Source organism: Mesoplodon mirus (assembly GCF_964341445.2).
Source record: "Mesoplodon mirus genome assembly, chromosome: 8".
Lineage (NCBI taxonomy): Eukaryota > Metazoa > Chordata > Mammalia > Artiodactyla > Ziphiidae > Mesoplodon > Mesoplodon mirus.
Genome location: NC_138984.1, coordinates 7,285,856 through 7,313,677, shown reverse-complemented (window position 1 = coordinate 7,313,677; position 27,822 = coordinate 7,285,856). Strand labels below are relative to the sequence as shown.

The window sequence follows — 27,822 nt, the reverse complement described above, 5'->3', positions numbered from 1 at the left end:
TCATTTCTGGCATGTCAGGTATTAACTAGGCAGTTGAGTTTCGTACATTCACTGTATTTCAGTCTCCCTACCATAAAAAAAGATGATGGCGGCCATCTTGGAAAACCTTGGTTGAATGTTTCACTGAAGTGGAGTTGATATCATAAATGAGGAAGAACTATTTAAAATATCTGAAAAAAGAGTACCATATTATAAGCTAATTGCTTAAACTATGTGTATGGTGCATAAGTTAGATTAGAATGGGGAGAGAATGCTGTGAAGGACATTGGTTGATTTTTCATTTCTGCTTTTGAAGTTTTTGCTTATAACCTGAAATTGGTTGTTCACTGTATTAGTGTCAGTTTCATGATAATGTTTTACCAAGTACAGCCTGTGACCTCTCTCTAACATCATTATTCCCCTTCTATCCTCGGTCCCCCTACCCTGCTTTATTCTTCTTCATAGCATCTGTCACTACCTGGCACTGTATATATTTGTTCATGATCTCTTCACATGCCTGTAGAATCTGTTGTAATTAAAACATATACAGGTGTGTGTTTTAATTTAATTTACTCTGAGATAATTATAGCTTCACAAGCAGTTGTAGGAAATAATATAGAGATTCCATGTACCCTTTGCCCAGTTTCCCCCAGTGGTAACCTCTGACAAAACTGTAAAACAGTACCACATCCAGGATATTTTGTTTTTTTAAAAATTTTATTTATTTTTGGCTGTGTTGGGTCCCCATTGCTGCACGTGGGCCCTCTCCTGTTGTGGCAAGCGGGGGCCACTCCTTGTCGCAGTGCATGGGCCTCTTATTGCGGTGGCCTCTTTCGTTGTGGAGCACGGGCTCCAAGCACACAGGCCTCAGCAGTTGTGGCATGCAGGCTCAGTAGTTGTGGCTCACGGGCCCAGTAGTTGGGGCTCACGGGCTCTAGAGCGCAGGCTCAGCAGTTGTGGTACATGGGCCCAGCTGCTCTGCGGTATGTGGGATCCTCCCAGACCAGGGCTTGAACCCGGGTCCCGTGCATTGGCAGGTGGATTCCCAGCCACTGTGCCACCAGGGAAGCCCCAGGATATTGACATATTGATACAGTCAAGATTCACAACAGACTCTGAACAGTCTTTAACAGAGCAAAAGTTTTAAATTTTGATGAAATGCAATTGATCAGTTTTTTTCTTTTATGGATTGTGCTTTGGGTATTAAGAACTCTTTGCCGAGCTTTACATCCCGAAGGTTTTTTCCCCCCAAAATCTATAGCTTTATGTTTTACACTTAAGTTGGTGTTCCATTTTGAGTTAATTTTTATATAAGGTATGGGACTTAGGTCAAGGTTTATTTTTTTTGCCTATGGATGTCCAGTTGTTCTGGGGCCTTTTGTTGAAAAGTCTGTCTTTCCTGAATTGTTTTTATACTTTTGTCAAAGTTTAGTTGAGCATATTTGTGTTGGTCGATTTCTGGGTTCTTTGTTCTTTTTTTTTTTTTTTTTTTTTTTGTGGCCACGCTGCACGGCTTATGGGATCTTAGTTCTCCGACCAGGGATTGCACCCATGCCCACTGCAGTGGAAGCACAGAGCCCTAACCACTGGACTGCCAGGAAATTGCCTGGGTTCTTTATTTGATCGTTGTGTCTGTCCCTCCAGCCAATACTATGTAGTCTTGGTTACTATAGCTATAGAGTAAGTCCTGATATTGGGTAGACTGATTCCTCTTATCAAAAGAGCATTTAGTTTTTCTAGTTTGCTTTTCCATATAAGTTTTTGAATAATCCTGTCTATATTTACCAAAAATCTTGCTGAGATTTTAATAGGGATTATGTTAAACCTCTATATCATTTTAAAAAAATTTTATTTTAGGGCTTCCCTGGTGGTGCAGTGGTTGGGAGTCCGCCTGCTGATGCAGGGGACACGGGTTTGTGCCCCGGTCCGGGAAGATCCCACGTGCTGTGGAGCGGCTGGGCCCGTGAGCCATGGCCGCTGAGGCTGTGTGTCTGGAGCCTGTACTCCGCAACGGGAGAGGCCACAACAGTGAGAGGCCCACGTACCGGGAAAAAAAAAAAAAATTATTTTATTTTTGGCTGCTTTGGGTCTTTGTTGGTGCGTGCAGGCTTTTCTCTAGTTGTGGTAAGCGTGGGCTACTCTTTGTTGCAGTGCGCAGGCCTCTCATTGCGGTGGCTTCTTGTGTTGCAGAGCACGGGCTCTAGGCGCGCAGGCTCAGTAGTTGTGGCACACGGGCTTAGTTGCTCTGCGGCATGTGGGATCTTCCCGGACTAGGGCTCGAACCCGTGTCGCCTGCATTGGCAGGTGGATTCTTAACCACTGCGCCACCAGGGAAGGAAGCCCCCTCTATATAATTTTGAAGAGAATTGACATCTTTACCATGTTGAGTCTTCCCATCGATGAACATAGTATGTCTCTCAGTTTATTTAGATCTTTGATTTCTTTCATTAGCACTGTGTGGTTTTCAACATAGATTCTGTACATGTTTTGTTGAATGTATACCTAAGTATATGATTTTTTTGAGCAATTGTATATTTTATATTTCAGTATCTGTTCACTGCTACTATATAGAATTGAGTTTTAGATGTTTGTCTATTCTGTGACATTGCTGAGCTCACTTATTAGTTCTAGGAGTTGTTTCATTAGAGTCCATAGGCTTTTCTGCGTAGACATTATTATTGTCATCTGCAAATAGGGACAGTTTTCTTTTTTCATTTCCAATATGTATGCCTCTTATTTCCTTTTGTTGCCTTACTGTATGTTCCAACACTGTGTTGAATAAGAGGGGTGAGAGCTGACATACTTGCTTTGTTTATCCTACTTTCCTATCTTAGGGGGAACTTTAATAATAATTAAGTGGTAATGTTAGCTGTTGAGTTTTTGTAGGTACTGTTTATCAAGTTAAGGAAATAACCTTTATTTTGAGAGCTTTTACCATGATCCGATACTGGATTTTGTCAAATGCCTTTTCAGCATCTGTTGATATGATCATGTGATTTTTCTTTAACCAGTTAAATATGGTAGATTACATTGACTGGTTTTTGAATTTTGAACCAGATTTTCATCCTTGGAATAAACTCCATTTGGTCATGCTGTGTAATTCTTTTTATATATTGCTGAATCTTACTCAGTAATATATTGTTAAGGATTTTTGTGTCTCTGTTCCTAAAGGATATTTTTTAGTTTTTTGGGGTTTTTTTTTTTTTTTTTTTTTTGGTATTCTCATTGTCTGGTTTTGGTATCAGGGTAATATTAGCTTCATAAAATGAACTGTCACTTATTTCCTCCCCTTCTATTTTATGGAAAAGATTGTTTAGAATTGGTGTTAATTCTGTGTGTGTGTGTGTGTGTGTGTGTGTGTGTGTGTGTGTGGTTTTTTTTAATACTTTGTACCTCTAACCTACCCCTATATTGCCCCTCTCCCCTTCCCTCTTCCCACTGGTAACCACTAATTTGTTCTCTATGTCTGTGAGTCTGTTTCTTTGTGGTTATATTTACTAGTTTGTTGTATTTTTTAGATTCCACATGTAAGTGATATCATACAGTATTTGTCTTTCTTTGATTTATTTCACCAGTCCATCCACGTTGTTGCAAATGGCAAAATTTCATTCTTTTTTTTATGGCTGAGTAGCATTCCATTATATATGTATATACCACATTGTCTTTATCCATTTATTCTAAGTGTTGATGGACACTTAGGTTGCTTCCATATGTTGGCGATTGTACATAATGCTTCTGTAAACATAGGGGAGCGTGTTTCGAATTAGTGTTTTTGTTTTTGTTTTGTTTTGTGTTTTTGATGTATATACCCAGGAATGGAATTACTAGGTTACGTGGTAGTTCTATTTTTAGTTTTTTGAGAAACATCCATACATTTGCCACAGTATGTTAATTCTTTAAATGTTTGGTAGAATTCTCCAGGTGGAGACTTCTTTTTTGGAATTTAAAAGTTACAAATTCAATATCCTTAATAGTTACAGGACTATTTAAATTATCTATTTACTGTGAATGAATTGTGGTGGTTTGTTTTTTGATGAATTGGTCCATTTCATCTAAATTTATGTGTGTAGAGTATTCCCTTCTTTATTCCCTTATTATCTTTTTGATAAAAGTGTTCCCTTATTATCTTTTTAATGTCTTCAGTTTCTGTAGTGATAATCCCCAGTTTCATTTATGATATTGATAATTTGTTCATTTCTCTTTTTCTCTTTGTAAGTCATGCTAAAGATTTGTTAATTTTACTGATCCTTTCAAAGAATCAGCTTTTACTGATTTTTTCCACTGTTGTTTTTGTTTTTAATTTCATTGATTTCTGCTCTTATCTGTATTATTTCTTCTCCTGCATCTTAGGGTTTATTTTGCTGTTTTTCTAGATTCTTGAGGTGGGTGCTTATATTATTGATTTGAGACTTTTTTCTGATGTAAGCATTTAATACTATACATGACTCTCTCAGAGCTTATTTAACTGCATACCACACATTTTGATACATATATTTTCATTGAGTGTATTTTTAAAAAATTTCTCTTAAGACTTCCACTGTTACCTATGTAGTATTTAGAAGTGTGTAGTTTCGTTTCCAAGTGTTTAGAGATCTTCTAACTTTCTGTATATGGTTTCTGGTTTGATTTTGTTGTCGTCGAAGAACACACTGTATACGATTTCAGTTTTTAAAAATCTGTTGAGATTTATTCACGGTCCAGAATATAGTCCGTTTCGCTGTATGTTCTGTGGGTACTTGAAAAGAATGTGTATTTTGCTATCTTTGGAGTGTTCTGTAGATGTCAGTTAGATCTTATTGGTTGATGTGGTGTTGAATTCTGTAGTCTTTCTGATTATCTGTCTAGTTGTTCTATCCGTTGTTCTCTTTGAACTCCTCAACTTGTGGATCTGTTCTGTGTCTCTTTTCAGCTATCAGATTTTGCTCCACATATTTCGCAGTTTTGTTGTTTGGTGCATACATTTTGGTGGATTGACCCTTTATTATTATATAATGTCCCTCTCTGTCTCTGATAATTTTCTTTGCTCCGAAGCCTACTTTATTAAATACTAATATAACCACTTCAGCTTTCTTTTGATTAATGTTTGATACATCTCTTTCTATCCTTTCATTTTATACCTGCCTATATTGTTATATTTTAAGTGACTTCCTTGTAGATAGCCTGTAATTGGGTCATGTTTTCAATTGTGTATATTGGGCCATGTTTCTTGTTGCTCGCTTCTTCAGCTCCAAATTTGGGAAGTGTGAGGTAAAATGAAAACCCAGGGAATTCACCACCAGCTGGTTCCTCAGGCTCCAAGGCCTCTAGTCAGTCTGCTGCCTTCTCTCTACCTTTAGGAGGCTCTTTGTTTGTTTGTTTTATATGTAATGTCCAGGGTTTTTAGTTATATTTGGCAGGAGGAGCAGGGAGAAGGACATCTCCTCCACCTTCCCAGAGGCGGAAGTTCCAGGGCTTGGTTTTGTTTACTGCTGTATCTTCCTGCCTGGACCTGTGTGACTGGTGTTCAGTAAATAGCTGCTGAATCAATGGTTATTGATAGTGAGTTTGTTAATTTTATGTATAAAATATTCGGTTATTTCTTATTGTAAAACATCTAGAGAATGTTAGTTTTCTTTTTCCCTTACCAAGGCCAGATTTAGTCTTACCCTGGATAAATAAATTATAATTTTTCTTAATTTAATTCATTATTGTTTATATTTTGCCTAACCTCCAGTAAACTCTAACAGAAAATGAAAATTAGAGAAGAGCGTATTCAGCCCTGCGTATTTATTTCTCTGTGCTACAAAGTCTAACAAACACTAACTCTTTTTAGTGTTATGCTTTTCTGACAAATGAACTTTAGAGATTGAGTGAGTTGGAGACACTTATGCTCCTTAAAATAATTAAAACACTGCTGAGAAATTGGGATGTGTAGACATAGGCTTATTTCTAAATTGTTTCTGTTTTGTGATAAATTAAATTAAGATGTTATACAAGATATTTGATAGGTGCCACCTGAAACAAATTGTTACCTCTGGGTGAGGATCAGACCCCAGAAATATTTTTTTCCTCTTTAGCTTGAAAGGATTCTTACTGCCTTTCTGTTTAATTAATGCTATTATAGGTCCCTTCAATAATCAGGAGATGGCGGAATGGTTTCAGGCGGGCTATTTCACTATGTCTTTGTTGGTGAAGAGAGCATGTGATGAAAGCTTCCAGCCTCTTGGTGATATCATGAAAATGTGGGGAAGGGTCCCTTTCTCTCCTGGACCAGCTCCCCCTCCTCATATGGTAAGTACCTTATGCTTCACCCAGAACACATAGTGGACACAGAAGCACTTACTTCTCTTTGTAAACAGATGTTACATCTAACGAAGAAGAAACTAGTTCCTTGAAAGTAATTCACTGAAATGGCAATGGGAAGTCTGAGTCAGAGACTACATACCTAGCTATAATGATCTTTTCAAAACTCAAATACCTGTGTACCTGTGTCCGTCTGTCTCTCTCTCTCTGTCCCTCTGTCCCTCTCTCCCCCTCTCCCCCTCTCCCTCTCCCTCTCCCTCGCGCACAAACACACACTCTCTCTCTCTCTCTCTCTCTCTCCCTCTCTCTCTCTCTCTCTCTCTCTCTCTCTCTCAAGAAACAGAATCCTGCAGTAGCTTTCCAGCAGGTGTTGAAAGAAGAACATCTTATCCTGGCCTCCCTACCAGGTCATGCATGTTCTGGCTCCTTACCTTTCTAAGTTCATTTCAGAGCTTTTACCTTTATCTGCTGTGCTTCAACACAATTGACTTAGAGTTTCTTGTCGCCTCTAGTTAGAATGCACATTCTCCTCTCCATTTATTTGCCTCTTGCTTTCTGACTTCTGGAGTTCTTAAATTTGAGTTTTGCCTTAAAGCAAATGTTACTAATATAAAATTCCATTGCTTCAGAATATTTTGAAGACTTTTTTATTTTTTTAACATTCGTTACTGACATTTTAACTAAAAATTAGATCATAACGTAACCCTTCTAGTATGCTGACCCTGGAGTACTTTTTTTTTTTTTTTTTTTTTTTTTGTGGTATGCGGGCCTCTAACTGTTGTGGCCTCTCCCGTTGTGGAGCACAGGCTCTGGACGCGCAGGCTCAGCAACCATGGCTCACGGGCCTAGCCGCTCTGCGGCATGTGGGATCTTCCCGGACCAGGGCATGAACCCGTGTCTCCTGCATCGGCAGGCAGACTCTCAACCACTGCGCCACCGGGGAAGCCCCCTGGAGTACTTTTGAAGGTGAAGTCTTTTTGCAGCTGCTCCTGGGCCTCTCCCTGTTTAGTTCCTTTTGGGGGGCTTTGGATCTGTGCCTCTCTTTTGCTTCTCCAGGTTGGAGTGTCTGGTTGCTGGTCATAGTCAAAAGTGGCCATAGTCAAAAACCTTTAGTGTGAACACTGGATTTCTACAGTAATATCCATTGATTTACTCACCAATTACATATTGAAGATCTGTGCCAGGGCTGTGTTAGGTTCTTACGTGATGAAGATGAATGTCAGTCACAGCATCTGTAGCCAAGAGTGTTCATAAATGAGAACAATGGCTATCAAACTTCTGATCACAGCCCATAGGGGGAAAAAAAAAGATTTTTATGTCACTACTCTGTATACTTATTAATGTGCAGGTATATCTGAAACAAGTTTCACAAAACATTTGGTGCCATGTACATATTTTCCGTTTCGTTTCTTTTTTTTTCCAATATGTAAATGTTGATCTTGACCTAGTAATTGATTTCACAATCCAGTAATTGATTTCACAATCCACTGATGGGTTGAGACCTCCTATAGTTTGGAGAGCAATGAAAATTCCTAGGTGAGGGGAATTATTCCTGGCATTTCTGTTGTAAATCCAAAGAAAAATTGTATTGTGTATTACTGTATATAAATTATATTTTTACCACCTACTCAGAAATTGGGATGGGTTTTTATCTTGCATGTTTCAGCGCTGAAAGCTCATCACTTAGAGCTTGGCATGCTTGCTCTAATCCATTTCCTGACTTCCAATTGTAGGGGCTGAGCCTCAGTCAGACCCACTTAAGGGGAAAATCCACGGGAAGCTCTGCTTCCTGTCAGGTATTGCCTTTGCCCTTAAGTTAATTTTAGACTAACCTAGTGTAGCTTCTATCCATGAATATTTAATAAGAAAGAAAACTGTCCTTGAATTTCAGATGAACCTCACCCCAAGTAAATCATATATATTAAATGTTATTTTCCAAACTATAATCAGTGTGCAATAAGGATATAAACTGTTCACTAATGATTTGTCTAAATTTAGTCTATGTCATCCTTATGCTTTTATTTCTACTATCTTTACTTCACTTTTCATTTTTTTTCCACTATTAGCTTCCCCAAATTTAAATTCCAGCCATGTTATTTGACATACAAGCTAAAAAACAGGGTTTTACTACACCGTATTTAAAAAAAATTTTTTTTTTTTTTTGGCTGTGTTGGGTCTTAGCTGCAGTGTGTGGGATCTGCAGTGAGGCATGTGGGCTTCTGTCTAGTTGTTGCGGGCTCCAGGGCACGTGGGCTGTCTCGTTGAGACGCGTGAGCTCAGTAGTTGTGGCGTGCAGGCTTAGTTGCTCCGCAGCATGTGGGATCTTCCCCGACCAGGGATCGAACCCACATCCTCTGCATTGGAAGGCAGATTCTTTACCACTGGACCACCAGGGGAGTCCCAACTACAGCTTATTTTTAAACTCATGGTGTATTAATAGCAATAGGAACACCTAATTTTTGGATAGAGAGTTAAACAGTTTTCAAAGCTCTTTTGTATTCCATTTAATTTTACATTTCTCATCCCCTTTAAGGGGACATACTTATACACTACCTCCCTGTAATTGTTATGTGTCATTATAAAATCCTACCATAAGATTTAATTTTACTCCTTTCTGTTTTGTCCTACATCTCTAATTTCTCCATAATCTCCAAATTTATAAATCACTTTTAAGATTGGGAGAATTATACATTTTTTCAGTTACAGTAATAACTCTGGAGTACACTACAACATTCAGCTTCAAGGGCAGGAGGGGAGAACAGCAGCTAAATAAGGAACCTTTCTCACCTTAGGGAATCTCTTATAATGCTGACACCACCTTCTTCCACTAGATGGCACTAGTTTCTAAAGATGCCTGATTTTTTTTTTAAAAATTATTTATTTATTTATTTATTTATTTATTTATGGCTGAGCTGGGTCCCCGTTGCTGCGTGCGGGCCCTCTCCAGTTGCGGCGAGCGGGGACCCCTCTCCGTTGCGGTGTGCAGGCCTCTCACTGCGGCAGCCCCTCTTGATGCGGAGCACAGGCTTCAGCAGTTGTGGCATGTGGGCTCGGTAGTTGTGTCTCGCAGGCTCTAGAGCTCAGGCTCAGCAGTTGTGGCACACAGGCCCAGTTGCTCCGTGGCATGTGGGATCCTCCCAGACCAGGGCTCGAACCCACGCACCCTGCATTGGCAGGCAGATTCTCCACCACTGTGCCACCAGGGAAGCCCTGATTCTTTTTTAATAGGTGTTTTGGGTTTGGGATGTAAAGGTGGGACGGGATGTGAAGGTCTAGGATTCATTTTCCTTTCAGATATAAGTACTAAATTGCTTTTGGCCTCTTTCAGTTTATTCAGTGGTATTTCTTTCCTTCTCCCCTTTACTCCCAGGGAGAGTTGGACCAGGAACGACTGACCAGGCAGCAGGAACTCACAGCCTTGTACCAGATGCAGCACCTCCAGTATCAGCAGTTCTTAATACAGTAAGAGCAGTAACGCGGTGGGGTGCACTGCAGCCCCAAGAGGGCCTTGAGGTGTAATCCGCTCCCACAGTTCACCGCATACAGCAGGACACTAGATAGGACACTTCAGTCCTCAAATCCAGCTGGTGGCATGTTACCACTATACAGTCTAAGTTTGCAGTAACGCGGTGGGGTGCACTGCAGCACCAAGAGGGCCTTGAGGTGTAATCCGCTCCCACAGTTCACCGTGTACAGCAGGACACTAGATAGGACACTTCAGTCCTCAAATCCAGCCGGTGGCATGTTACCACTCTACAGTCTAAGTTTGCAGTAACGCGGTTGGGTGCACTGCAGCACCAAGAGGGCCTTGAGGTGTAATCCGCTCCCACAGTTCACCGCGTACAGCAGGACACTAGATAGGACACTTCGGTCATCAAATCCAGCTAGTGGCTTGTTACCACTATACAGTCTAAGTTTGCAGTAACGCGGTGGGGTGCACTGCAGCACCAAGAGGGCCTTGAGGTGTAATCTGCTCCCACAGTTCACCGCGTACAGCAGGACACTAGATAGGACACTTCAGTCCTCAAATCCAGCTGTGGCATGTTACCACTATACAGTCTAAGTTTGCAGTAACGCGGTTGGGTGCACTGCAGCACCAAGAGGGCCTTGAGGTGTAATCCGCTCCCACAGTTCACCGCGTACAGCAGGACACTAGATAGGACACTTCAGTCCTCAAATCCAGCTGGTGGCATGTTACCACTCTACAGTCTAAGTTTGCAGTAACGCGGTTGGGTGCACTACAGCACCAAGAGGGCCTTCAGGTGTAATCCGCTCCCACAGTTCACCGTGTACAGCAGGACACTAGATAGGACACTTCAGTCCTCAAATCCAGCTGGTGGCATGTTACCACTCTACAGTCTAAGTTTGCAGTAACGCGGTTGGGTGCACTACAGCACCAAGAGGGCCTTCAGGTGTAATCCGCTCCCACAGTTCACCGTGTACAGCAGGACACTAGATAGGACACTTCAGTCCTCAAATCCAGCTGGTGGCATGTTACCACTCTACAGTCTAAGTTTGCAGTAACGCGGTTGGGTGCACTACAGCACCAAGAGGGCCTTCAGGTGTAATCCGCTCCCACAGTTCACCGTGTACAGCAGGACACTAGATAGGACACTTCAGTCCTCAAATCCAGCTGGTGGCATGTTACCACTCTACAGTCTAAGTTTGCAGTAACGCGGTTGGGTGCACTGCAGCACCAAGAGGGCCTTGAGGTGTAATCCGCTCCCACAGTTCACCGCATACAGCAGGACACTAGATAGGACACTTCAGTCCTCAAATCCAGCTGGTGGCATGTTACCACTCTACAGTCTAAGTTTGCAGTAACGCGGTTGGGTGCACTGCAGCACCAAGAGGGCCTTGAGGTGTAATCCGCTCCCACAGTTCACCGTGTACAGCAGGACACTAGATAGGACACTTCAGTCCTCAAATCCAGCCGGTGGCATGTTACCACTCTACAGTCTAAGTTTGCAGTAACGCGGTTGGGTGCACTGCAGCACCAAGAGGGCCTTGAGGTGTAATCCGCTCACACAGTTCACCGTGTACAGCAGGACACTAGATAGGGCACTTCGGTCATCAAATCCAGCTAGTGGCATGTTACCACTATACAGTCTAAGTTTGCAGTAACGCGGTGGGGTGCACTGCAGCCCCAAGAGGGCCTTGAGGTGTAATCCGCTGCCACAGTTCACCGTGTACAGCAGGACACTAGATAGGACACTTCAGTCCTCAAATCCAGCCGGTGGCATGTTACCACTCTACAGTCTAAGTTTGCAGTAACGCGGTTGGGTGCACTGCAGCACCAAGAGGGCCTTGAGGTGTAATCCGCTCCCACAGTTCACCGTGTACAGCAGGACACTAGATAGGACACTTCAGTCCTCAAATCCAGCTGGTGGCATGTTACCACTCTACAGTCTAAGTTTGCAGTAACGCGGTTGGGTGCACTGCAGCACCAAGAGGGCCTTGAGGTGTAATCTGCTCCCACAGTTCACCGCGTACAGCAGGACACTAGATAGGACACTTCAGTCATCAAATCCAGCTAGTGGCTTGTTACCACTATACAGTCTAAGTTTGCAGTAACGCGGTTGGGTGCACTGCAGCACCAAGAGGGCCTTGAGGTGTAATCCGCTCCCACAGTTCACCGTGTACAGCAGGACACTAGATAGGACACTTCAGTCCTCAAATCCAGCTGGTGGCATGTTACCACTATACAGTCTAAGTTTGCAGTAACGCGGTTGGGTGCACTGCAGCACCAAGAGGGCCTTGAGGTGTAATCTGCTCCCACAGTTCACCGTGTACAGCAGGACACTAGATAGGACACTTCAGTCCTCAAATCCAGCTGGTGGCATGTTACCACTATACAGTCTAAGTTTGCAGTAACGCGGTTGGGTGCACTGCAGCACCAAGAGGGCCTTGAGGTGTAATCCGCTCCCACAGTTCACCGTGTACAGCAGGACACTAGATAGGACACTTCAGTCCTCAAATCCAGCTGTGGCATGTTACCACTATACAGTCTAAGTTTGCAGTAACGCGGTGGGGTGCACTGCAGCCCCAAGAGGGCCTTGAGGTGTAATCCGCTGCCACAGTTCACCGTGTACAGCAGGACACTAGATAGGACACTTCAGTCCTCAAATCCAGCTAGTGGCATGTTACCACTATACAGTCTAAGTTTGCAGTAACGCGGTGGGGTGCACTGCAGCACCAAGAGGGCCTTCAGGTGTAATCCGCTCCCACAGTTCACCGTGTACAGCAGGACACTAGATAGGACACTTCAGTCCTCAAATCCAGCTGGTGGCATGTTACCACTCTACAGTCTAAGTTTGCAGTAACGCGGTTGGGTGCACTGCAGCACCAAGAGGGCCTTGAGGTGTAATCCGCTCCCACAGTTCACCGTGTACAGCAGGACACTAGATAGGACACTTCAGTCCTCAAATCCAGCTGGTGGCATGTTACCACTCTACAGTCTAAGTTTGCAGTAACGCGGTTGGGTGCACTGCAGCACCAAGAGGGCCTTGAGGTGTAATCCGCTCCCACAGTTCACCGTGTACAGCAGGACACTAGATAGGACACTTCAGTCCTCAAATCCAGCTGGTGGCATGTTGCCACTATACAGTCTAAGTTTGCAGTAACGCGGTTGGGTGCACTGCAGCACCAAGAGGGCCTTGAGGTGTAATCCGCTCCCACAGTTCACCGCGTACAGCAGAACACTAGATAGGACACTTCAGTCCTCAAATCCAGCTGGTGGCATGTTGCCACTATACAGTCTAAGTTTGCAGTAACGCGGTGGGGTGCACTGCAGCACCAAGAGGGCCTTGAGGTGTAATCCGCTCCCACAGTTCACCGTGTACAGCAGGACACTAGATAGGACACTTCGGTCATCAAATCCAGCTGGTGGCATGTTACCACTATACAGTCTAAGTTTGCAGTAACGCGGTGGGGCGCACTGCAGCACCAAGAGGGCCTTGAGGTGTAATCCGCTCCCACAGTTCACCACGTACAGCAGAACACTAGATAGGACACTTCGGTCATCAAATCCAGCTGGTGGCATGTTACCACTATACAGTCTAAGTTTGCAGTAACGCGGTTGGGTGCACTGCAGCACCAAGAGGGCCTTGAGGTGTAATCCGCTGCCACAGTTCACCGTGTACAGCAGGACACTACATAGGACACTTCGGTCATCAAATCCAGCTGGTGGCATGTTACCACTATACAGTCTAAGTTTGCAGTAACGCGGTTGGGTGCACTGCAGCACCAAGAGGGCCTTGAGGTGTAATCCGCTCCCACAGTTCACCGTGTACAGCAGGACACTAGATAGGACACTTCGGTCATCAAATCCAGCTGGTGGCATGTTACCACTATACAGTCTAAGTTTGCAGTAACGCGGTGGGGTGCACTGCAGCACCGAGAGGGCCGTGAGGTGTAATCCGCTCTCTCAGTTCACCGTGTACAGCAGGACACTACATAGGACACTTCAGTCCTCAAATCCAGCTGGTGGCATGTTACCACTCTACAGTCTAAGTTTGCAGTAACGCGGTTGGGTGCACTGCAGCACCAAGAGGGCCTTGAGGTGTAATCTGCTCCCACAGTTCACCGCGTACAGCAGAACACTAACTAGGACACTTCAGTCCTCAAATCCAGCTGGTGGCATGTTACCACTCTACAGTCTAAGTTTGCAGTAACGCGGTTGGGTGCACTGCAGCACCAAGAGGGCCTTGAGGTGTAATCCGCTCCCACAGTTCACCGTGTACAGCAGAACACTAGCTAGGACACTTCAGTCATCAAATCCAGCTGGTGGCATGTTACCACTATACAGTCTAACTTTGCAGTAACGCGGTTGGGTGCACTGCAGCACCAAGAGGGCCTTGAGGTGTAATCCGCTCCCACAGTTCACCGCGTACAGCAGGACACTAGATAGGACACTTCAGTCCTCAAATCCAGCTGTGGCATGTTACCACTATACAGTCTAAGTTTGCAGTAACGCGGTGGGGTACACTGCAGCACCAAGAGGGCCGTGAGGTGTAATCTGCTCCCACAGTTCACCGTGTACAGCAGGACACTAGATAGGACACTTCAGTCCTCAAATCCAGCCAGTGGCATGTTACCACTATACAGTCTAAGTTTGCAGTAACGCGGTGGGGTGCACTGCAGCACCAAGAGGGCCTTGAGGTGTAATCCGCTGCCACAGTTCACCGCGTACAGCAGGACACTAGATAGGACACTTCAGTCCTCAAATCCAGCCGGTGGCATGTTACCACTCTACAGTCTAAGTTTGCAGTAACGCGGTTGGGTGCACTGCAGCACCAAGAGGGCCTTGAGGTGTAATCCGCTCCCACAGTTCACCGTGTACAGCAGGACACTAGATAGGACACTTCGGTCATCAAATCCAGCTAGTGGCTTGTTACCACTATACAGTCTAAGTTTGCAGTAACGCGGTGGGGTGCACTGCAGCCCCAAGAGGGCCTTGAGGTGTAATCCGCTGCCACAGTTCACCGTGTACAGCAGGACACTAGATAGGACACTTCAGTCCTCAAATCCAGCTAGTGGCATGTTACCACTCTACAGTCTAAGTTTGCAGTAACGCGGTGGGGTGCACTGCAGCACCAAGAGGGCCTTGAGGTGTAATCTGCTCCCACAGTTCACCGTGTACAGCAGGACACTAGATAGGACACTTCAGTCCTCAAATCCAGCTGGTGGCATGTTACCACTCTACAGTCTAAGTTTGCAGTAACGCGGTTGGGTGCACTGCAGCACCAAGAGGGCCTTGAGGTGTAATCCGCTCCCACAGTTCACCGTGTACAGCAGGACACTAGATAGGACACTTCAGTCCTCAAATCCAGCTGGTGGCATGTTACCACTATACAGTCTAAGTTTGCAGTAACGCGGTTGGGTGCACTGCAGCACCAAGAGGGCCTTGAGGTGTAATCCGCTCCCACAGTTCACCGCGTACAGCAGGACACTAGATAGGACACTTCAGTCCTCAAATCCAGCTGGTGGCATGTTACCACTCTACAGTCTAAGTTTGCAGTAACGCGGTTGGGTGCACTACAGCACCAAGAGGGCCTTCAGGTGTAATCCGCTCCCACAGTTCACCGTGTACAGCAGGACACTAGATAGGACACTTCAGTCCTCAAATCCAGCTGGTGGCATGTTACCACTCTACAGTCTAAGTTTGCAGTAACGCGGTTGGGTGCACTACAGCACCAAGAGGGCCTTCAGGTGTAATCCGCTCCCACAGTTCACCGTGTACAGCAGGACACTAGATAGGACACTTCAGTCCTCAAATCCAGCTGGTGGCATGTTACCACTCTACAGTCTAAGTTTGCAGTAACGCGGTTGGGTGCACTGCAGCACCAAGAGGGCCTTGAGGTGTAATCCGCTCCCACAGTTCACCGCATACAGCAGGACACTAGATAGGACACTTCAGTCCTCAAATCCAGCTGGTGGCATGTTACCACTCTACAGTCTAAGTTTGCAGTAACGCGGTTGGGTGCACTGCAGCACCAAGAGGGCCTTGAGGTGTAATCCGCTCCCACAGTTCACCGCGTACAGCAGGACACTACATAGGACACTTCAGTCCTCAAATCCAGCCGGTGGCATGTTACCACTATACAGTCTAAGTTTGCAGTAACGCGGTTGGGTGCACTGCAGCACCAAGAGGGCCTTCAGGTGTAATCCGCTCCCACAGTTCACCGTGTACAGCAGGACACTAGATAGGACACTTCAGTCCTCAAATCCAGCTGGTGGCATGTTACCACTCTACAGTCTAAGTTTGCAGTAACGCGGTTGGGTGCACTGCAGCACCAAGAGGGCCTTGAGGTGTAATCTGCTCCCACAGTTCACCGCGTACAGCAGAACACTAGCTAGGACACTTCAGTCATCAAATCCAGCTGGTGGCATGTTACCACTATACTGTCTAAGTTTGCAGTAACGCGGTGGGGTGCACTGCAGCACCAAGAGGGCCTTCAGGTGTAATCCGCTCCCACAGTTCACCGTGTACAGCAGGACACTAGATAGGACACTTCAGTCCTCAAATCCAGCTGGTGGCATGTTACCACTCTACAGTCTAAGTTTGCAGTAACGCGGTTGGGTGCACTGCAGCACCAAGAGGGCCTTGAGGTGTAATCCGCTCCCACAGTTCACCGTTACAGCAGGACACTAGATAGGACACTTCAGTCCTCAAATCCAGCTGGTGGCATGTTACCACTCTACAGTCTAAGTTTGCAGTAACGCGGTTGGGTGCACTGCAGCACCAAGAGGGCCTTGAGGTGTAATCCGCTCCCACAGTTCACCGTGTACAGCAGGACACTAGATAGGGCACTTCGGTCATCAAATCCAGCTGGTGGCATGTTACCACTATACAGTCTAAGTTTGCAGTAACGCGGTGGGGTGCACTGCAGCACCAAGAGGGCCTTGAGGTGTAATCCGCTCCCACAGTTCACCGTGTACAGCAGAACACTAGATAGGACACTTCAGTCCTCAAATCCAGCTGGTGGCATGTTGCCACTATACAGTCTAAGTTTGCAGTAACGCGGTGGGGTGCACTGCAGCACCAAGAGGGCCTTGAGGTGTAATCCGCTCCCACAGTTCACCGCGTACAGCAGGACACTAGATAGGACACTTCAGTCCTCAAATCCAGCTGGTGGCATGTTACCACTCTACAGTCTAAGTTTGCAGTAACGCGGTTGGGTGCACTGCAGCACCAAGAGGGCCTTGAGGTGTAATCCGCTCCCACAGTTCACCGTGTACAGCAGGACACTAGATAGGACACTTCAGTCCTCAAATCCAGCCAGTGGCATGTTACCACTATACAGTCTAAGTTTGCAGTAACGCGGTGGGGTGCACTGCAGCACCGAGAGGGCCTTGAGGTGTAATCCGCTCCCACAGTTCACCGCGTACAGCAGAACACTAGATAGGACACTTCAGTCATCAAATCCAGCTGGTGGCATGTTACCACTATACAGTCTAAGTTTGCAGTAACGCGGTTGGGTGCACTGCAGCACCAAGAGGGCCTTGAGGTGTAATCCGCTCCCACAGTTCACCGCGTACAGCAGGACACTAGATAGGACACTTCAGTCCTCAAATCCAGCTGTGGCATGTTACCACTATACAGTCTAAGTTTGCAGTAACGCGGTGGGGTACACTGCAGCACCAAGAGGGCCGTGAGGTGTAATCTGCTCCCACAGTTCACCGTGTACAGCAGGACACTACATAGGACACTTCAGTCCTCAAATCCAGCTGGTGGCATGTTACCACTCTACAGTCTAAGTTTGCAGTAACGCGGTTGGGTGCACTGCAGCACCAAGAGGGCCTTGAGGTGTAATCCGCTCACACAGTTCACCGTGTACAGCAGGACACTAGATAGGACACTTCGGTCATCAAATCCAGCTGGTGGCATGTTACCACTATACAGTCTAAGTTTGCAGTAACGCAGTGGGGTGCACTGCAGCACCAAGAGGGCCTTGAGGTGTAATCCGCTCCCACAGTTCACCGTGTACAGCAGGACACTAGATAGGACACTTCGGTCATCAAATCCAGCTGGTGGCATGTTACCACTCTACAGTCTAAGTTTGCAGTAACGCGGTTGGGTGCACTGCAGCACCAAGAGGGCCTTCAGGTGTAATCCGCTCCCACAGTTCACCGTGTACAGCAGGACACTACATAGGACACTTCAGTCCTCAAATCCAGCTGGTGGCATGTTACCACTATACAGTCTAAGTTTGCAGTAACGCGGTTGGGTGCACTGCAGCACCAAGAGGGCCTTGAGGTGTAATCCGCTCCCACAGTTCACCGTGTACAGCAGGACACTACATAGGACACTTCAGTCCTCAAATCCAGCTGGTGGCATGTTACCACTATACAGTCTAAGTTTGCAGTAACGCGGTTGGGTGCACTGCAGCACCAAGAGGGCCTTGAGGTGTAATCCGCTCCCACAGTTCACCGTGTACAGCAGGACACTACATAGGACACTTCGGTCATCAAATCCAGCTGGTGGCATGTTACCACTATACAGTCTAAGTTTGCAGTAACGCGGTGGGGTGCACTACAGCACCAAGAGGGCCTTGAGGTGTAATCTGCTCCCACAGTTCACCGTGTACAGCAGGACACTACATAGGACACTTCAGTCCTCAAATCCAGCTGGTGGCATGTTACCACTCTACAGTCTAAGTTTGCAGTAACGCGGTTGGGTGCACTGCAGCACCGAGAGGGCCTTGAGGTGTAATCCGCTCCCACAGTTCACCGCGTACAGCAGGACACTAGATAGGACACTTCAGTCATCAAATCCAGCTGGTGGCATGTTACCACTCTACAGTCTAAGTTTGCAGTAACGCGGTGGGGTGCACTGCAGCACCAAGAGGGCCTTCAGGTGTAATCCGCTCCCACAGTTCACCGTGTACAGCAGGACACTAGATAGGACACTTCAGTCATCAAATCCAGCTGGTGGCATGTTACCACTATACAGTCTAAGTTTGCAGTAACGCGGTTGGGTGCACTGCAGCACCGAGAGGGCCTTGAGGTGTAATCTGCTCCCACAGTTCACCGTGTACAGCAGGACACTAGATAGGACACTTCAGTCCTCAAATCCAGCCAGTGGCATGTTACCACTATACAGTCTAAGTTTGCAGTAACGCGGTGGGGTGCACTGCAGCACCAAGAGGGCCTTGAGGTGTAATCCGCTCCCACAGTTCACCGCGTACAGCAGAACACTAGCTAGGACACTTCAGTCATCAAATCCAGCTGGTGGCATGTTACCACTATACAGTCTAAGTTTGCAGTAACGCGGTTGGGTGCACTGCAGCACCAAGAGGGCCTTGAGGTGTAATCCGCTCCCACAGTTCACCGTGTACAGCAGGACACTAGATAGGACACTTCAGTCCTCAAATCCAGCTGGTGGCATGTTACCACTATACAGTCTAAGTTTGCAGTAACGCGGTTGGGTGCACTGCAGCACCAAGAGGGCCTTGAGGTGTAATCCGCTCCCACAGTTCACCGTGTACAGCAGAACACTAGATAGGACACTTCAGTCCTCAAATCCAGCTGGTGGCATGTTACCACTATACAGTCTAAGTTTGCAGTAACGCGGTTGGGTGCACTGCAGCACCAAGAGGGCCTTGAGGTGTAATCCGCTGCCACAGTTCACCGCGTACAGCAGGACACTAGATAGGACACTTCAGTTCTCAAATCCAGCCGGTGGCATGTTACCACTATACAGTGTAAGTTTGGTCTTACCTCGTTTCTTAAACACCAGAAGTTTGTAGAAGATGACATGTAACTATAATTTTGCAAGATCTTTAGCTCCTAAAGCAAGAATCAAACATTTTAAGAACTAAGTGTCTTCTAAATGGCTCAACTTTGAACGCTGCAGAGAAAAAAATAGATGAGGGGGCAGGAAAGAAGTAAAAGTTTCTTCTATTAGTAGTGGTGTGGAACGATGGTGGTCACTTAGGTTGGGGGCCCCTTTCATAGAAGAAGTAAGATTTGCTATCATCTGGTGCAGAGGTTGGCAAACTGGCTGGCTACCTGTTTTCATAAGCAGAGTTTTATTGGAACAGAGTCATACCCATTTGTTTGTGTATTATCTATGGCCACTTTTGCACCACAGAGGCAGAATTGAGTAGTTGTGAATGTCCTGCAAAGCCCGAAATATTTACTGTCTGGCTCTTTACAGAAAAAAATTTGTCCACCTCTGATCTAGTGAAAAAAAATCTGACCTAAAATTTTCCAAGCTAAAACGTATAAATTTGAGGATATTTATACAAGTGATTTTATTTTTGCAAAGAGTTCTTCATGTGGAAATAGCTGTTCGTTTGAATCTGTTTTATTTCTCACTTATTTTCTGATAAAAGGTTACTATCATCTTAAGGGAACTTTCCCGTTTTGGGCATTTCATTATTTTATTTTTTTTCTGTTCTCTTTTCACTCAGAGGCATGCCATCTGTTAGTTCAGTTTTTTCTAGAATAAAGTACAGAACTGTTTGTGTGACTATTATGAATTGTAAAAATATATTTGTTAGCTCTTTCTAATGGTGTTTTTCGTTGGGGGGGCCTGAACTTTGTCTTTTAATGTCTCAGTAAAGTGAACTAAATGTGGATAGACAGGTTATACTGTATTTTACTTTTTGAAGACAACAATATGCACAAGTTCTGGCTCAACAGCAGAAAGCAGCACTGTCTTCCCAGCAGCAGCAACAGTTGGCACTTCTTCTCCAACAGTTCCAGGCGCTGAAGATGAGGTTGGTGGTCGTTTCCATGATGTGTCACATTGTGTGTGTATGTTTTAAAGAAAGAGAGGAAAGGAAATTTTTTGTGTGTTGTGTGTAAAAATAGAATATAGTTTTTTAAAAAAATAATAATTAAGTAAAGCATTTATTTGGTCTTTTTACTCAGAGGATAAATTTTGAATAATAACCAAAGAATACTAAGAACGCTTGAAAAGCAGTGTAGTCTCATGGAATCAGCAACAACAAAAAAATGTAGTCGAGAAGTTTAATCTCATTTTTACCTGTGATGTCTCAAGAAAGATGTTAACAGTGCCACACAGGGTTATAATTTCCCAGACCCCAAAGCCATTAAGGTAGGTCTAAGGAAAAGGAAATTATGCTAAAAGTCTTAAACTCCTGCTGTTTCAAGTTAACATTCAGGGTAGTATGTGTTGTGTCTCCCACAAGGAGATGGGCAAGGTGGTACGTCTCCTGCACGCCTCCTGCAGAGGTGTCAGTCACTGCTGTTAAAAACTTTACTGTCCAGTTTAACCAGAACCTTTTATATTTCTCTTTTGAGCCATAACCCATTCTGCAGGTAGGCAGGTTAGATGTTCAGGTCTCCATTTTAAAGATGGGCAAACTAGGACTCAGAGTGGCTAAAGGACTTGGTTGACATAATACACAGAACACTTCAGAGACAGAATTAAAAGGCAGACCTTTTGACATAAAGTCTGTGAGTTTTTTCATGATAACATGCTGCCTCTGTGACTCTTATTGAGATATTCTGGATTTTTTAAAAGATAGTAGGCATATCCATTGTTTGGAAATCAAAATTTGCTAATAGCTCGAGGGTCCAGAAGTGTGATTACCTTGCCTCTATCCTTTTTCCTTTCCTAAATGTTTTGGTAGTGTTATGTTTTAGTTAAAACAATGAAGTTTTCTGGCCAAATAACCTCAGAAACCTACAAATAATCTGGAAATACCTCTTTATTTTCGTGGATGACAAGAACAAGTTAATTTTCTAATTTCCCTTTTGCAGAATATCTGATCAGAACGTCATTCCCTCAGTAACTAGGTCTGTGTCAGTGCCAGATACTGGTTCTATCTGGGAACTCCAGCCAACAGCCTCACAGCCTACAGGTAAAACCTTAGATTGGCCTTTAGTATAGCTCCCAGGATTTAGACTCGTATAACTTATAATTCAGTTTTTAAAAAATATATCAGTTTTTTGACGTGTTTTGTATTGGATATTAATAAAAAGTGAGTTTTTTGTTTTGTTTTGTTTTGTTTTAAATAGACCCCAGCTATTGAAAATAGCTGTTAAGGAGCTGCTAGAAATTACTTAGTAGATAGATTTCTTGAACTTGAGTCAGCCTCTCTTTTTTTATGTTGTTCTAATCACTGTAGAAAAGTCTTTTGAATTGTTTTTATTTTCTTCACCAGAGTGAGAAAAAGTGTAAGTTAAAAACATAAGTAATGATGATCTATTCTTTTGAGTCGAGGGTTGATGAGTAGTTTAACACTGCAGGTACCCAGAAATTTTGGGAACAGAAAAGGTTACCCTTACCTCATTCACTCATCTTTTTGCATCAAATTAGAAAATTTAGGGCTGGGATTTTTTAAACATTTTGATATTGGTGCAACGCTTTGTTTGTTAAGGTCTGACCCATGCAGAGGTGTGGGTAGTTTGAACCATGGATAGTCCTTACAAGAGGTAAGGACCATGGGCACTGATGGAGTTTTCTTTGAGCCTTTGAGCCATTCATGTCATAGTTCTCTTGCTAACATTGACCCTGGGGATTATGGCAGGAGAAGGACTGATTATTATCTCTTATCAACTCAACTTCCCATGCTGTATGTACCTTATTTTTTCTTGGGAGTCATTTATAGTTGTTAGGATGTTAAAATAGTCTTCACTTTTTAAAAAACTATAAATACCTTATTAAATATTTTCTCTCTTCAGGTATGATGCAATTAAGGTCCTTTACAAACAGTCCATTGGTTTTATGCAGACAATAATTTATAGCCCATAAATAGACTATAATAGGAATGTAGGAAATAGAGAATGCTGAAAAGTGGTGTCAGCAAACCTTACAGGCAATAGGAAAACAGGCTCAGAAGTCTATCTGTTCATTTACTTTGATATCAGACCCTGTGCTGCCTTTCAGGTCAGCAGGACCCAGTGTCATTTGTGAGACCTGCCTAGCCTTTCCAGAGTGCTCCCAGCTCCAGCTGTACTTCTCTCTCTCTCTCTCTCTCTCATTGAAATGCAATTCACGTAACATAAAATTAACCATTTTAAGATGAACAATTTAGTGGCATTTAATACATTCACAATATTGTGCAACCACTGAGTTCTCTCTAGTTCTACAGCCATACCTCTCTTAACCCCGCTCTCCACTTCGTATGCAGTAAGAAGTTGTGTGGCTACTGGAAATACCATTGGCTTTGGGATCTATATACACTGGGATTTCAGTCCTGGCATGGCCATGTGCTTGCCATGTGTCCTTGGGAATGTTACAAAACTACCTCTGACCCTTATTAGCTTGTTCATCTGTAAAAATGGGGATATGAACAGATATGGGTTTTTTTGAGGATGAAATTAGTTCCCAATAAACGCCTGGTACTTTCTTCTAGATGTGTTGAAGGGTATAGATATAAACTAGAGCCCACTGGTAGTTCAGTCTACTTAGAAGCAGAACAGATATAGGTGATGGAGCTCATTCAGGGACAGGGAAACAGCTTTTTTCATTTGCTTCTGGATATTTAGCCATGTATGTAAGCTCTGATATGCCTCACTTTTTTCCCCTCATATCTTATAGTTTGGGAAGGTGGTAGTGTATGGGATCTTCCCCTTGACACCACAACTCCAGGACCTGCCCTTGAACAGCTTCAGCAGATGGAGAAGGCCAAAGCTGCAAAGGTCTGAAACTCATTCTTCCATAGCAGTGCATGCTTTCCAACTGCAGGTCATAGACGTTTGTTTATTGATGTCTCTATTTCTCTAGCTACTTATACATGTTTCCTTTTAGTTCACGGCTACGTAGCTGGTTTAAACACATTCATACTCTGTCATTATTGTGCCGCCTTCTCCCCAAAAAGACCTCACAACAATTTAAAGTAACAAGTTTAAATCAATTAAGATTGGTTTGTCGACACATTAATGATCATGGTGGTATGTTACGTTATTCATGGTATAAATGCTTGTAAGATCATAAGAAAATATCCACCACATAGCTTATTATAAGACCCTTGGTCTGAGGCTCGAGTTCCCACGTTGAGTCTTTACGGTGGTGTTTATGCCTCCTCGTGCCTAAGACATGCAGCTGAGAAGCTCAACATGAATGTTACGTTCTGTGTTCTATTCACATCTTCTGGAGGAGCTAGGAATCTTGAATTTTGGTTTTAGTACTTGTCAGAAGAGGTTGTCTGTGAACACCTAGTGTTACTGAAATGATTTCTGGGTTCTCATGCCTCCGAGAGAATCTTGTTCCTATTTTATGTTTAGTGCATTCTTATCCCGAGGTAGTGACAGTATCCTTAGAGTGCCCAGAATATGAAATGAGTTCAGAGTCAGGATCTGTCTCCATATGAGTGACAGACCATAATTCAAACAATTCTTGAGTTTGTTCTTGTTCTGTAGTGCCTTGTGCTGGGAACACATAGATGATGAAAGTGTGCATTCTGTGTGTGTGTGTGTGTGTGTGTGTGTGTGTGTGTGTTGGGGGCGTTGGGAAGATGATGACACAGGCAAGTAACACAAGGAAGCACATGGGCCAGCTACCTAGCAGGAGAGGTGGGGATCAGGAATTGGGTGACACTTCGGATGGATGGTAATACCTGAGCTGATTTCACTTGAAGGGTAGTAGGATTTAGCTCAGTTGAAGGGTTTTGGGTTGACAGAGTAGAAGGAGGTGAAAATTAAACTTCAGTTGGAGGAAACAAGACCTGTAAAGGCTAGAAGTGTATGAGAACATCCTGGCACAGGAAACAGTTAAATAATTTGGTCCAGTCTAGAGCTGGTGTGTCTGAGGAATAAATGATGAGAGAGATTAAAGAAGATGAGGCAGGCCACTCAGGAGGATCCTTACCCGTGTCACGTTAAAGACTTAGGATTTATTGTCAAGGTGAAGGATGGTATTAAATGTAAGCCTGGGAGTGATTTTTTTGGTGGAGGTTGGATGTTGAACTGGGGACTCTGGGCAAAATAGGATGCTGGGAAACCAGGTAAGAGACTATTAGGAATGTGGATGAGAAAGTAAAGGCCTGAATTATATGTGTGGCAATAGGACTGGAGATTAGGGGCTGGATTTGACTGGTATTTTGGAATTATACATGATAGAGTTTGTTAAGTGGTTGGTCTTCAGACTTTAAAGAATTTCTGGAATTTTTCAACAACATTGCGGTTGAAACCTTGTTAGACACATTGTTAGGTCTTCAATCAGAAAATCCTTTGTAGGGATGAACAAAGAAATGCCATCCCAAGAGAATTCTGACCTTACTCTCAACACAGGCCACTCTCCCACATACAGGAGGTTTGCAGTAGTAGTATGGAGCGAAGAGACAGGTAGAAGTAGGGGTGAGTGCATCCAGCTTAGAAGAGCATACAACTTTCTGCTTACTGTGACATAGCAGAGCTTAGAGCTCTCACAGAGCTGCTTTCATCAGCCACTTGAACTACACGTAACTGAGTGAATGGTAGTGTCTCCACCTTCCAGCGTCTGCACTGACCAGCTCCTAACAGTACTGGTCAGTGATGTTGGAGTGTTCCCGTGCTTGGCCTCAAGTGTCTAAGAGCACCCTTGTGTAACCACAGCTGGAGCAGGAGAGAAGAGAGGCAGAAATGAGGGCAAAACGGGAAGAGGAGGATCGAAAGAGGCAAGAAGAACTCCGGAGACAACAGGAGGAAATTCTTCGGAGACAGCAGGAGGAAGAAAGGAAGAGGCGAGAGGAAGAAGAGCTTGCCCGCAGGAAACAGGTATGTCTGAGAACTCTGCGCGTGCGACTAGCACTGAAGGAGGGCCTGCGGGATATCTTGCTCACTCCCGTCGTTTCACAGGTTATAGTTCTCCCGGAGAAGGCTTCCCTGAGGCACCGGAGTTAGCAGGATTGGGATTAGAATTTTAGGAGACTCACTGCCCTTTAGGAAAAATGTCTGTTATCCACCAACACCCACTGGAGGGGTATTCTTCAGTCCTAGTAACTCACTGAGTTGGTTGCTTTTACCTGTTTCCTGGGGTTTTATAAACCAGTTAGATTTCAGAAGTAATTAAGTCCTGAAGTATTTATAACCAGTGACACTGAATGTTTTTCATGTTTTGTGGCCACTCGTATTTCTTTTTTGGAAATTCTCTATTACGTGCTTGGACCATTTTTCTACCAGGAGTTTTAAAGATTCCATTTGAAAGAATCCACTCTGTAACAGCCCCAGTGTCTAACCTTTGCTTCACATTTCCTTCTTGTTTTTTGCCCTAAGAAGAACTCTGAAAAAAGGCATCCATGTCCATGCTGAGGTTAGATTAGACCTACTGGTATTAGAGTCACACTCTACATTAGCAACGTAAAGACTTCAAGAAGTACTGCAGTAAAGAAATCTGTGTAATTCTGTGTTGCTCATTATTTCTTCCTAAGTTATTTTGACAGTGGGACCCTTTTCTGTGTATCTAATATCCGTGGGACTTTAGTTCTGGGAACATGTTCTGAGACACATGGCTTTATTCAATACTTTTGACTGGAAAACTTCTCTACCTCACCAGGCATTTTTGGTGGCTGTGTTGGTTTGACTTCTCTATGCCTTAGGTTCTCATTTGATTAAAAAAATAGGGACTGATGGTAGCAACAGAGAAACCAAAGCCTGCGTCCTTTTTAGTGTTAATCAGGAAATGATGTAGCTAATGTAGAAACCAGGATGGACTTTGCACGTAGTGCTATTTAACTATTAATATTTTAAATACAAATTATTTTAACTCTTAATATACCTACTCCCCAGCTCACATATATACTTCTTGCCCTAGATCCTGGTTAGATACTTTTTATATATACCGTTAACAGGATCTTAGCAGCACATAGCCTGTTTCTTTCCAAATTATGATGTAATATATTAATTGAGGTGCACGCACGTGTGCGCACACACACACACACACACACACTTTTTTTTTTTAATTTAGGAGGAGGCTCTGCGACGCCAGAGGGAGCAGGAAATTGCATTACGGCGACAACGAGAAGAGGAAGAAAGACAGCAGCAAGAAGAAGCTCTTAGAAGACTGGAGGAAAGGAGAAGAGAAGAGGAAGAAAGGCGGAAGCAGGAAGAATTGTTACGCAAGCAGGTGATCAGATGGTTTGCTCTTCTCATTGCTTCTTTGAAGCTAGGAATTAGTGATTAAGAAAGTATTAGGCTATTAGGAGAGCCTATCTAAAACTTTTTCAGGTTGCTGCAAATTACCCAAAGAGATCTGACTGACTCTTATTACTTTTGTGATAACCATCCCACATGTAATTATAAAAGCTGAATGAAATGTCAAGGAATCAAAACAAACAAAAAACCAGGGCACCAGAGAAAAATTGAAGAAGGCCTGCTCTTAAAAAACCAAACGTGAGATCTGGAGGTTGACAACTTTTTGCCTTAGGGTACTCCCCGGTTCACACTTTTATTTAGAGTGCACGGTTCCTTGCTGCTTAGTATATCCATAAGTTGATGGCAGCGATGACCATTATCTGACTCTACTGTAACCATACCATTCTGCTGTTACAGGCAGCCAGAACCCCTAAAGCATTTCATTTTAATGTTTAAGAACAGAGGTAGATTTTTTTTATTAGTAGATTTTCTTTTTAGAACAGTTGGAGATTTTCAGAAAAATTGGGATGATAGTGCAGTTTCCCCTATTATTATTTTACATTAGTATGGTACATTTGTTATGATAAACCAATATTGACACATTAATAAATCAATACTGATGTATTATTATTAACTAAAGACCATAGTTTATTAACATTTCTTCAGCTTTCCCCCAGTGTCCCTTTTCTGTTCCAGGATCTTATCCAGAATATTGCATTTAGTTGTCATGTCTCCTTAGCTTGTTCTTGGCTGTGACAGTTTCTCAGACTTCCCTTGTCTTTGATGACTTTGGCAGTTTTAAGGAATACTGGTCAGTGTATTGTAGGGTAACCCTCTATCGGAGTTTGTTTGAAGTTTTTCTCACAATCAGACTGGAGTTACGGGTGTTTCAGAAGCAGATCACAGAAGTTAAGTACCATTTTCATCACATACCAAGGGTACATATTACCGACACGATTTATGGTTACTGATGTTGACATGGATCACCTGGCTGCAGTAGTACTTGTCAGGTGTCTCCACTGTGAAGTTACT

At 44.0% G+C, this 27,822-nt stretch overlaps 1 protein-coding gene across 2 annotated transcripts in view; it reads left to right on the top strand.

The window, feature by feature from the left end:
- Positions 1–27,822, top strand: part of GIGYF2 (GRB10 interacting GYF protein 2) — a 139,819-nt gene that overhangs the window by 81,910 nt on the left and 30,087 nt on the right. For both annotated transcript variants that reach the window (XM_082631244.1, XM_082631245.1), the window contains 7 exons: positions 6,083–6,249; positions 9,632–9,723; positions 20,379–20,486; positions 21,496–21,596; positions 23,279–23,379; positions 25,273–25,434; positions 26,624–26,782. In XM_082631244.1, the coding sequence (XP_082487370.1) occupies positions 6,083–6,249; positions 9,632–9,723; positions 20,379–20,486; positions 21,496–21,596; positions 23,279–23,379; positions 25,273–25,434; positions 26,624–26,782 (890 nt within the window). The remainder of the gene's footprint in view (positions 1–6,082; positions 6,250–9,631; positions 9,724–20,378; positions 20,487–21,495; positions 21,597–23,278; positions 23,380–25,272; positions 25,435–26,623; positions 26,783–27,822) is intronic.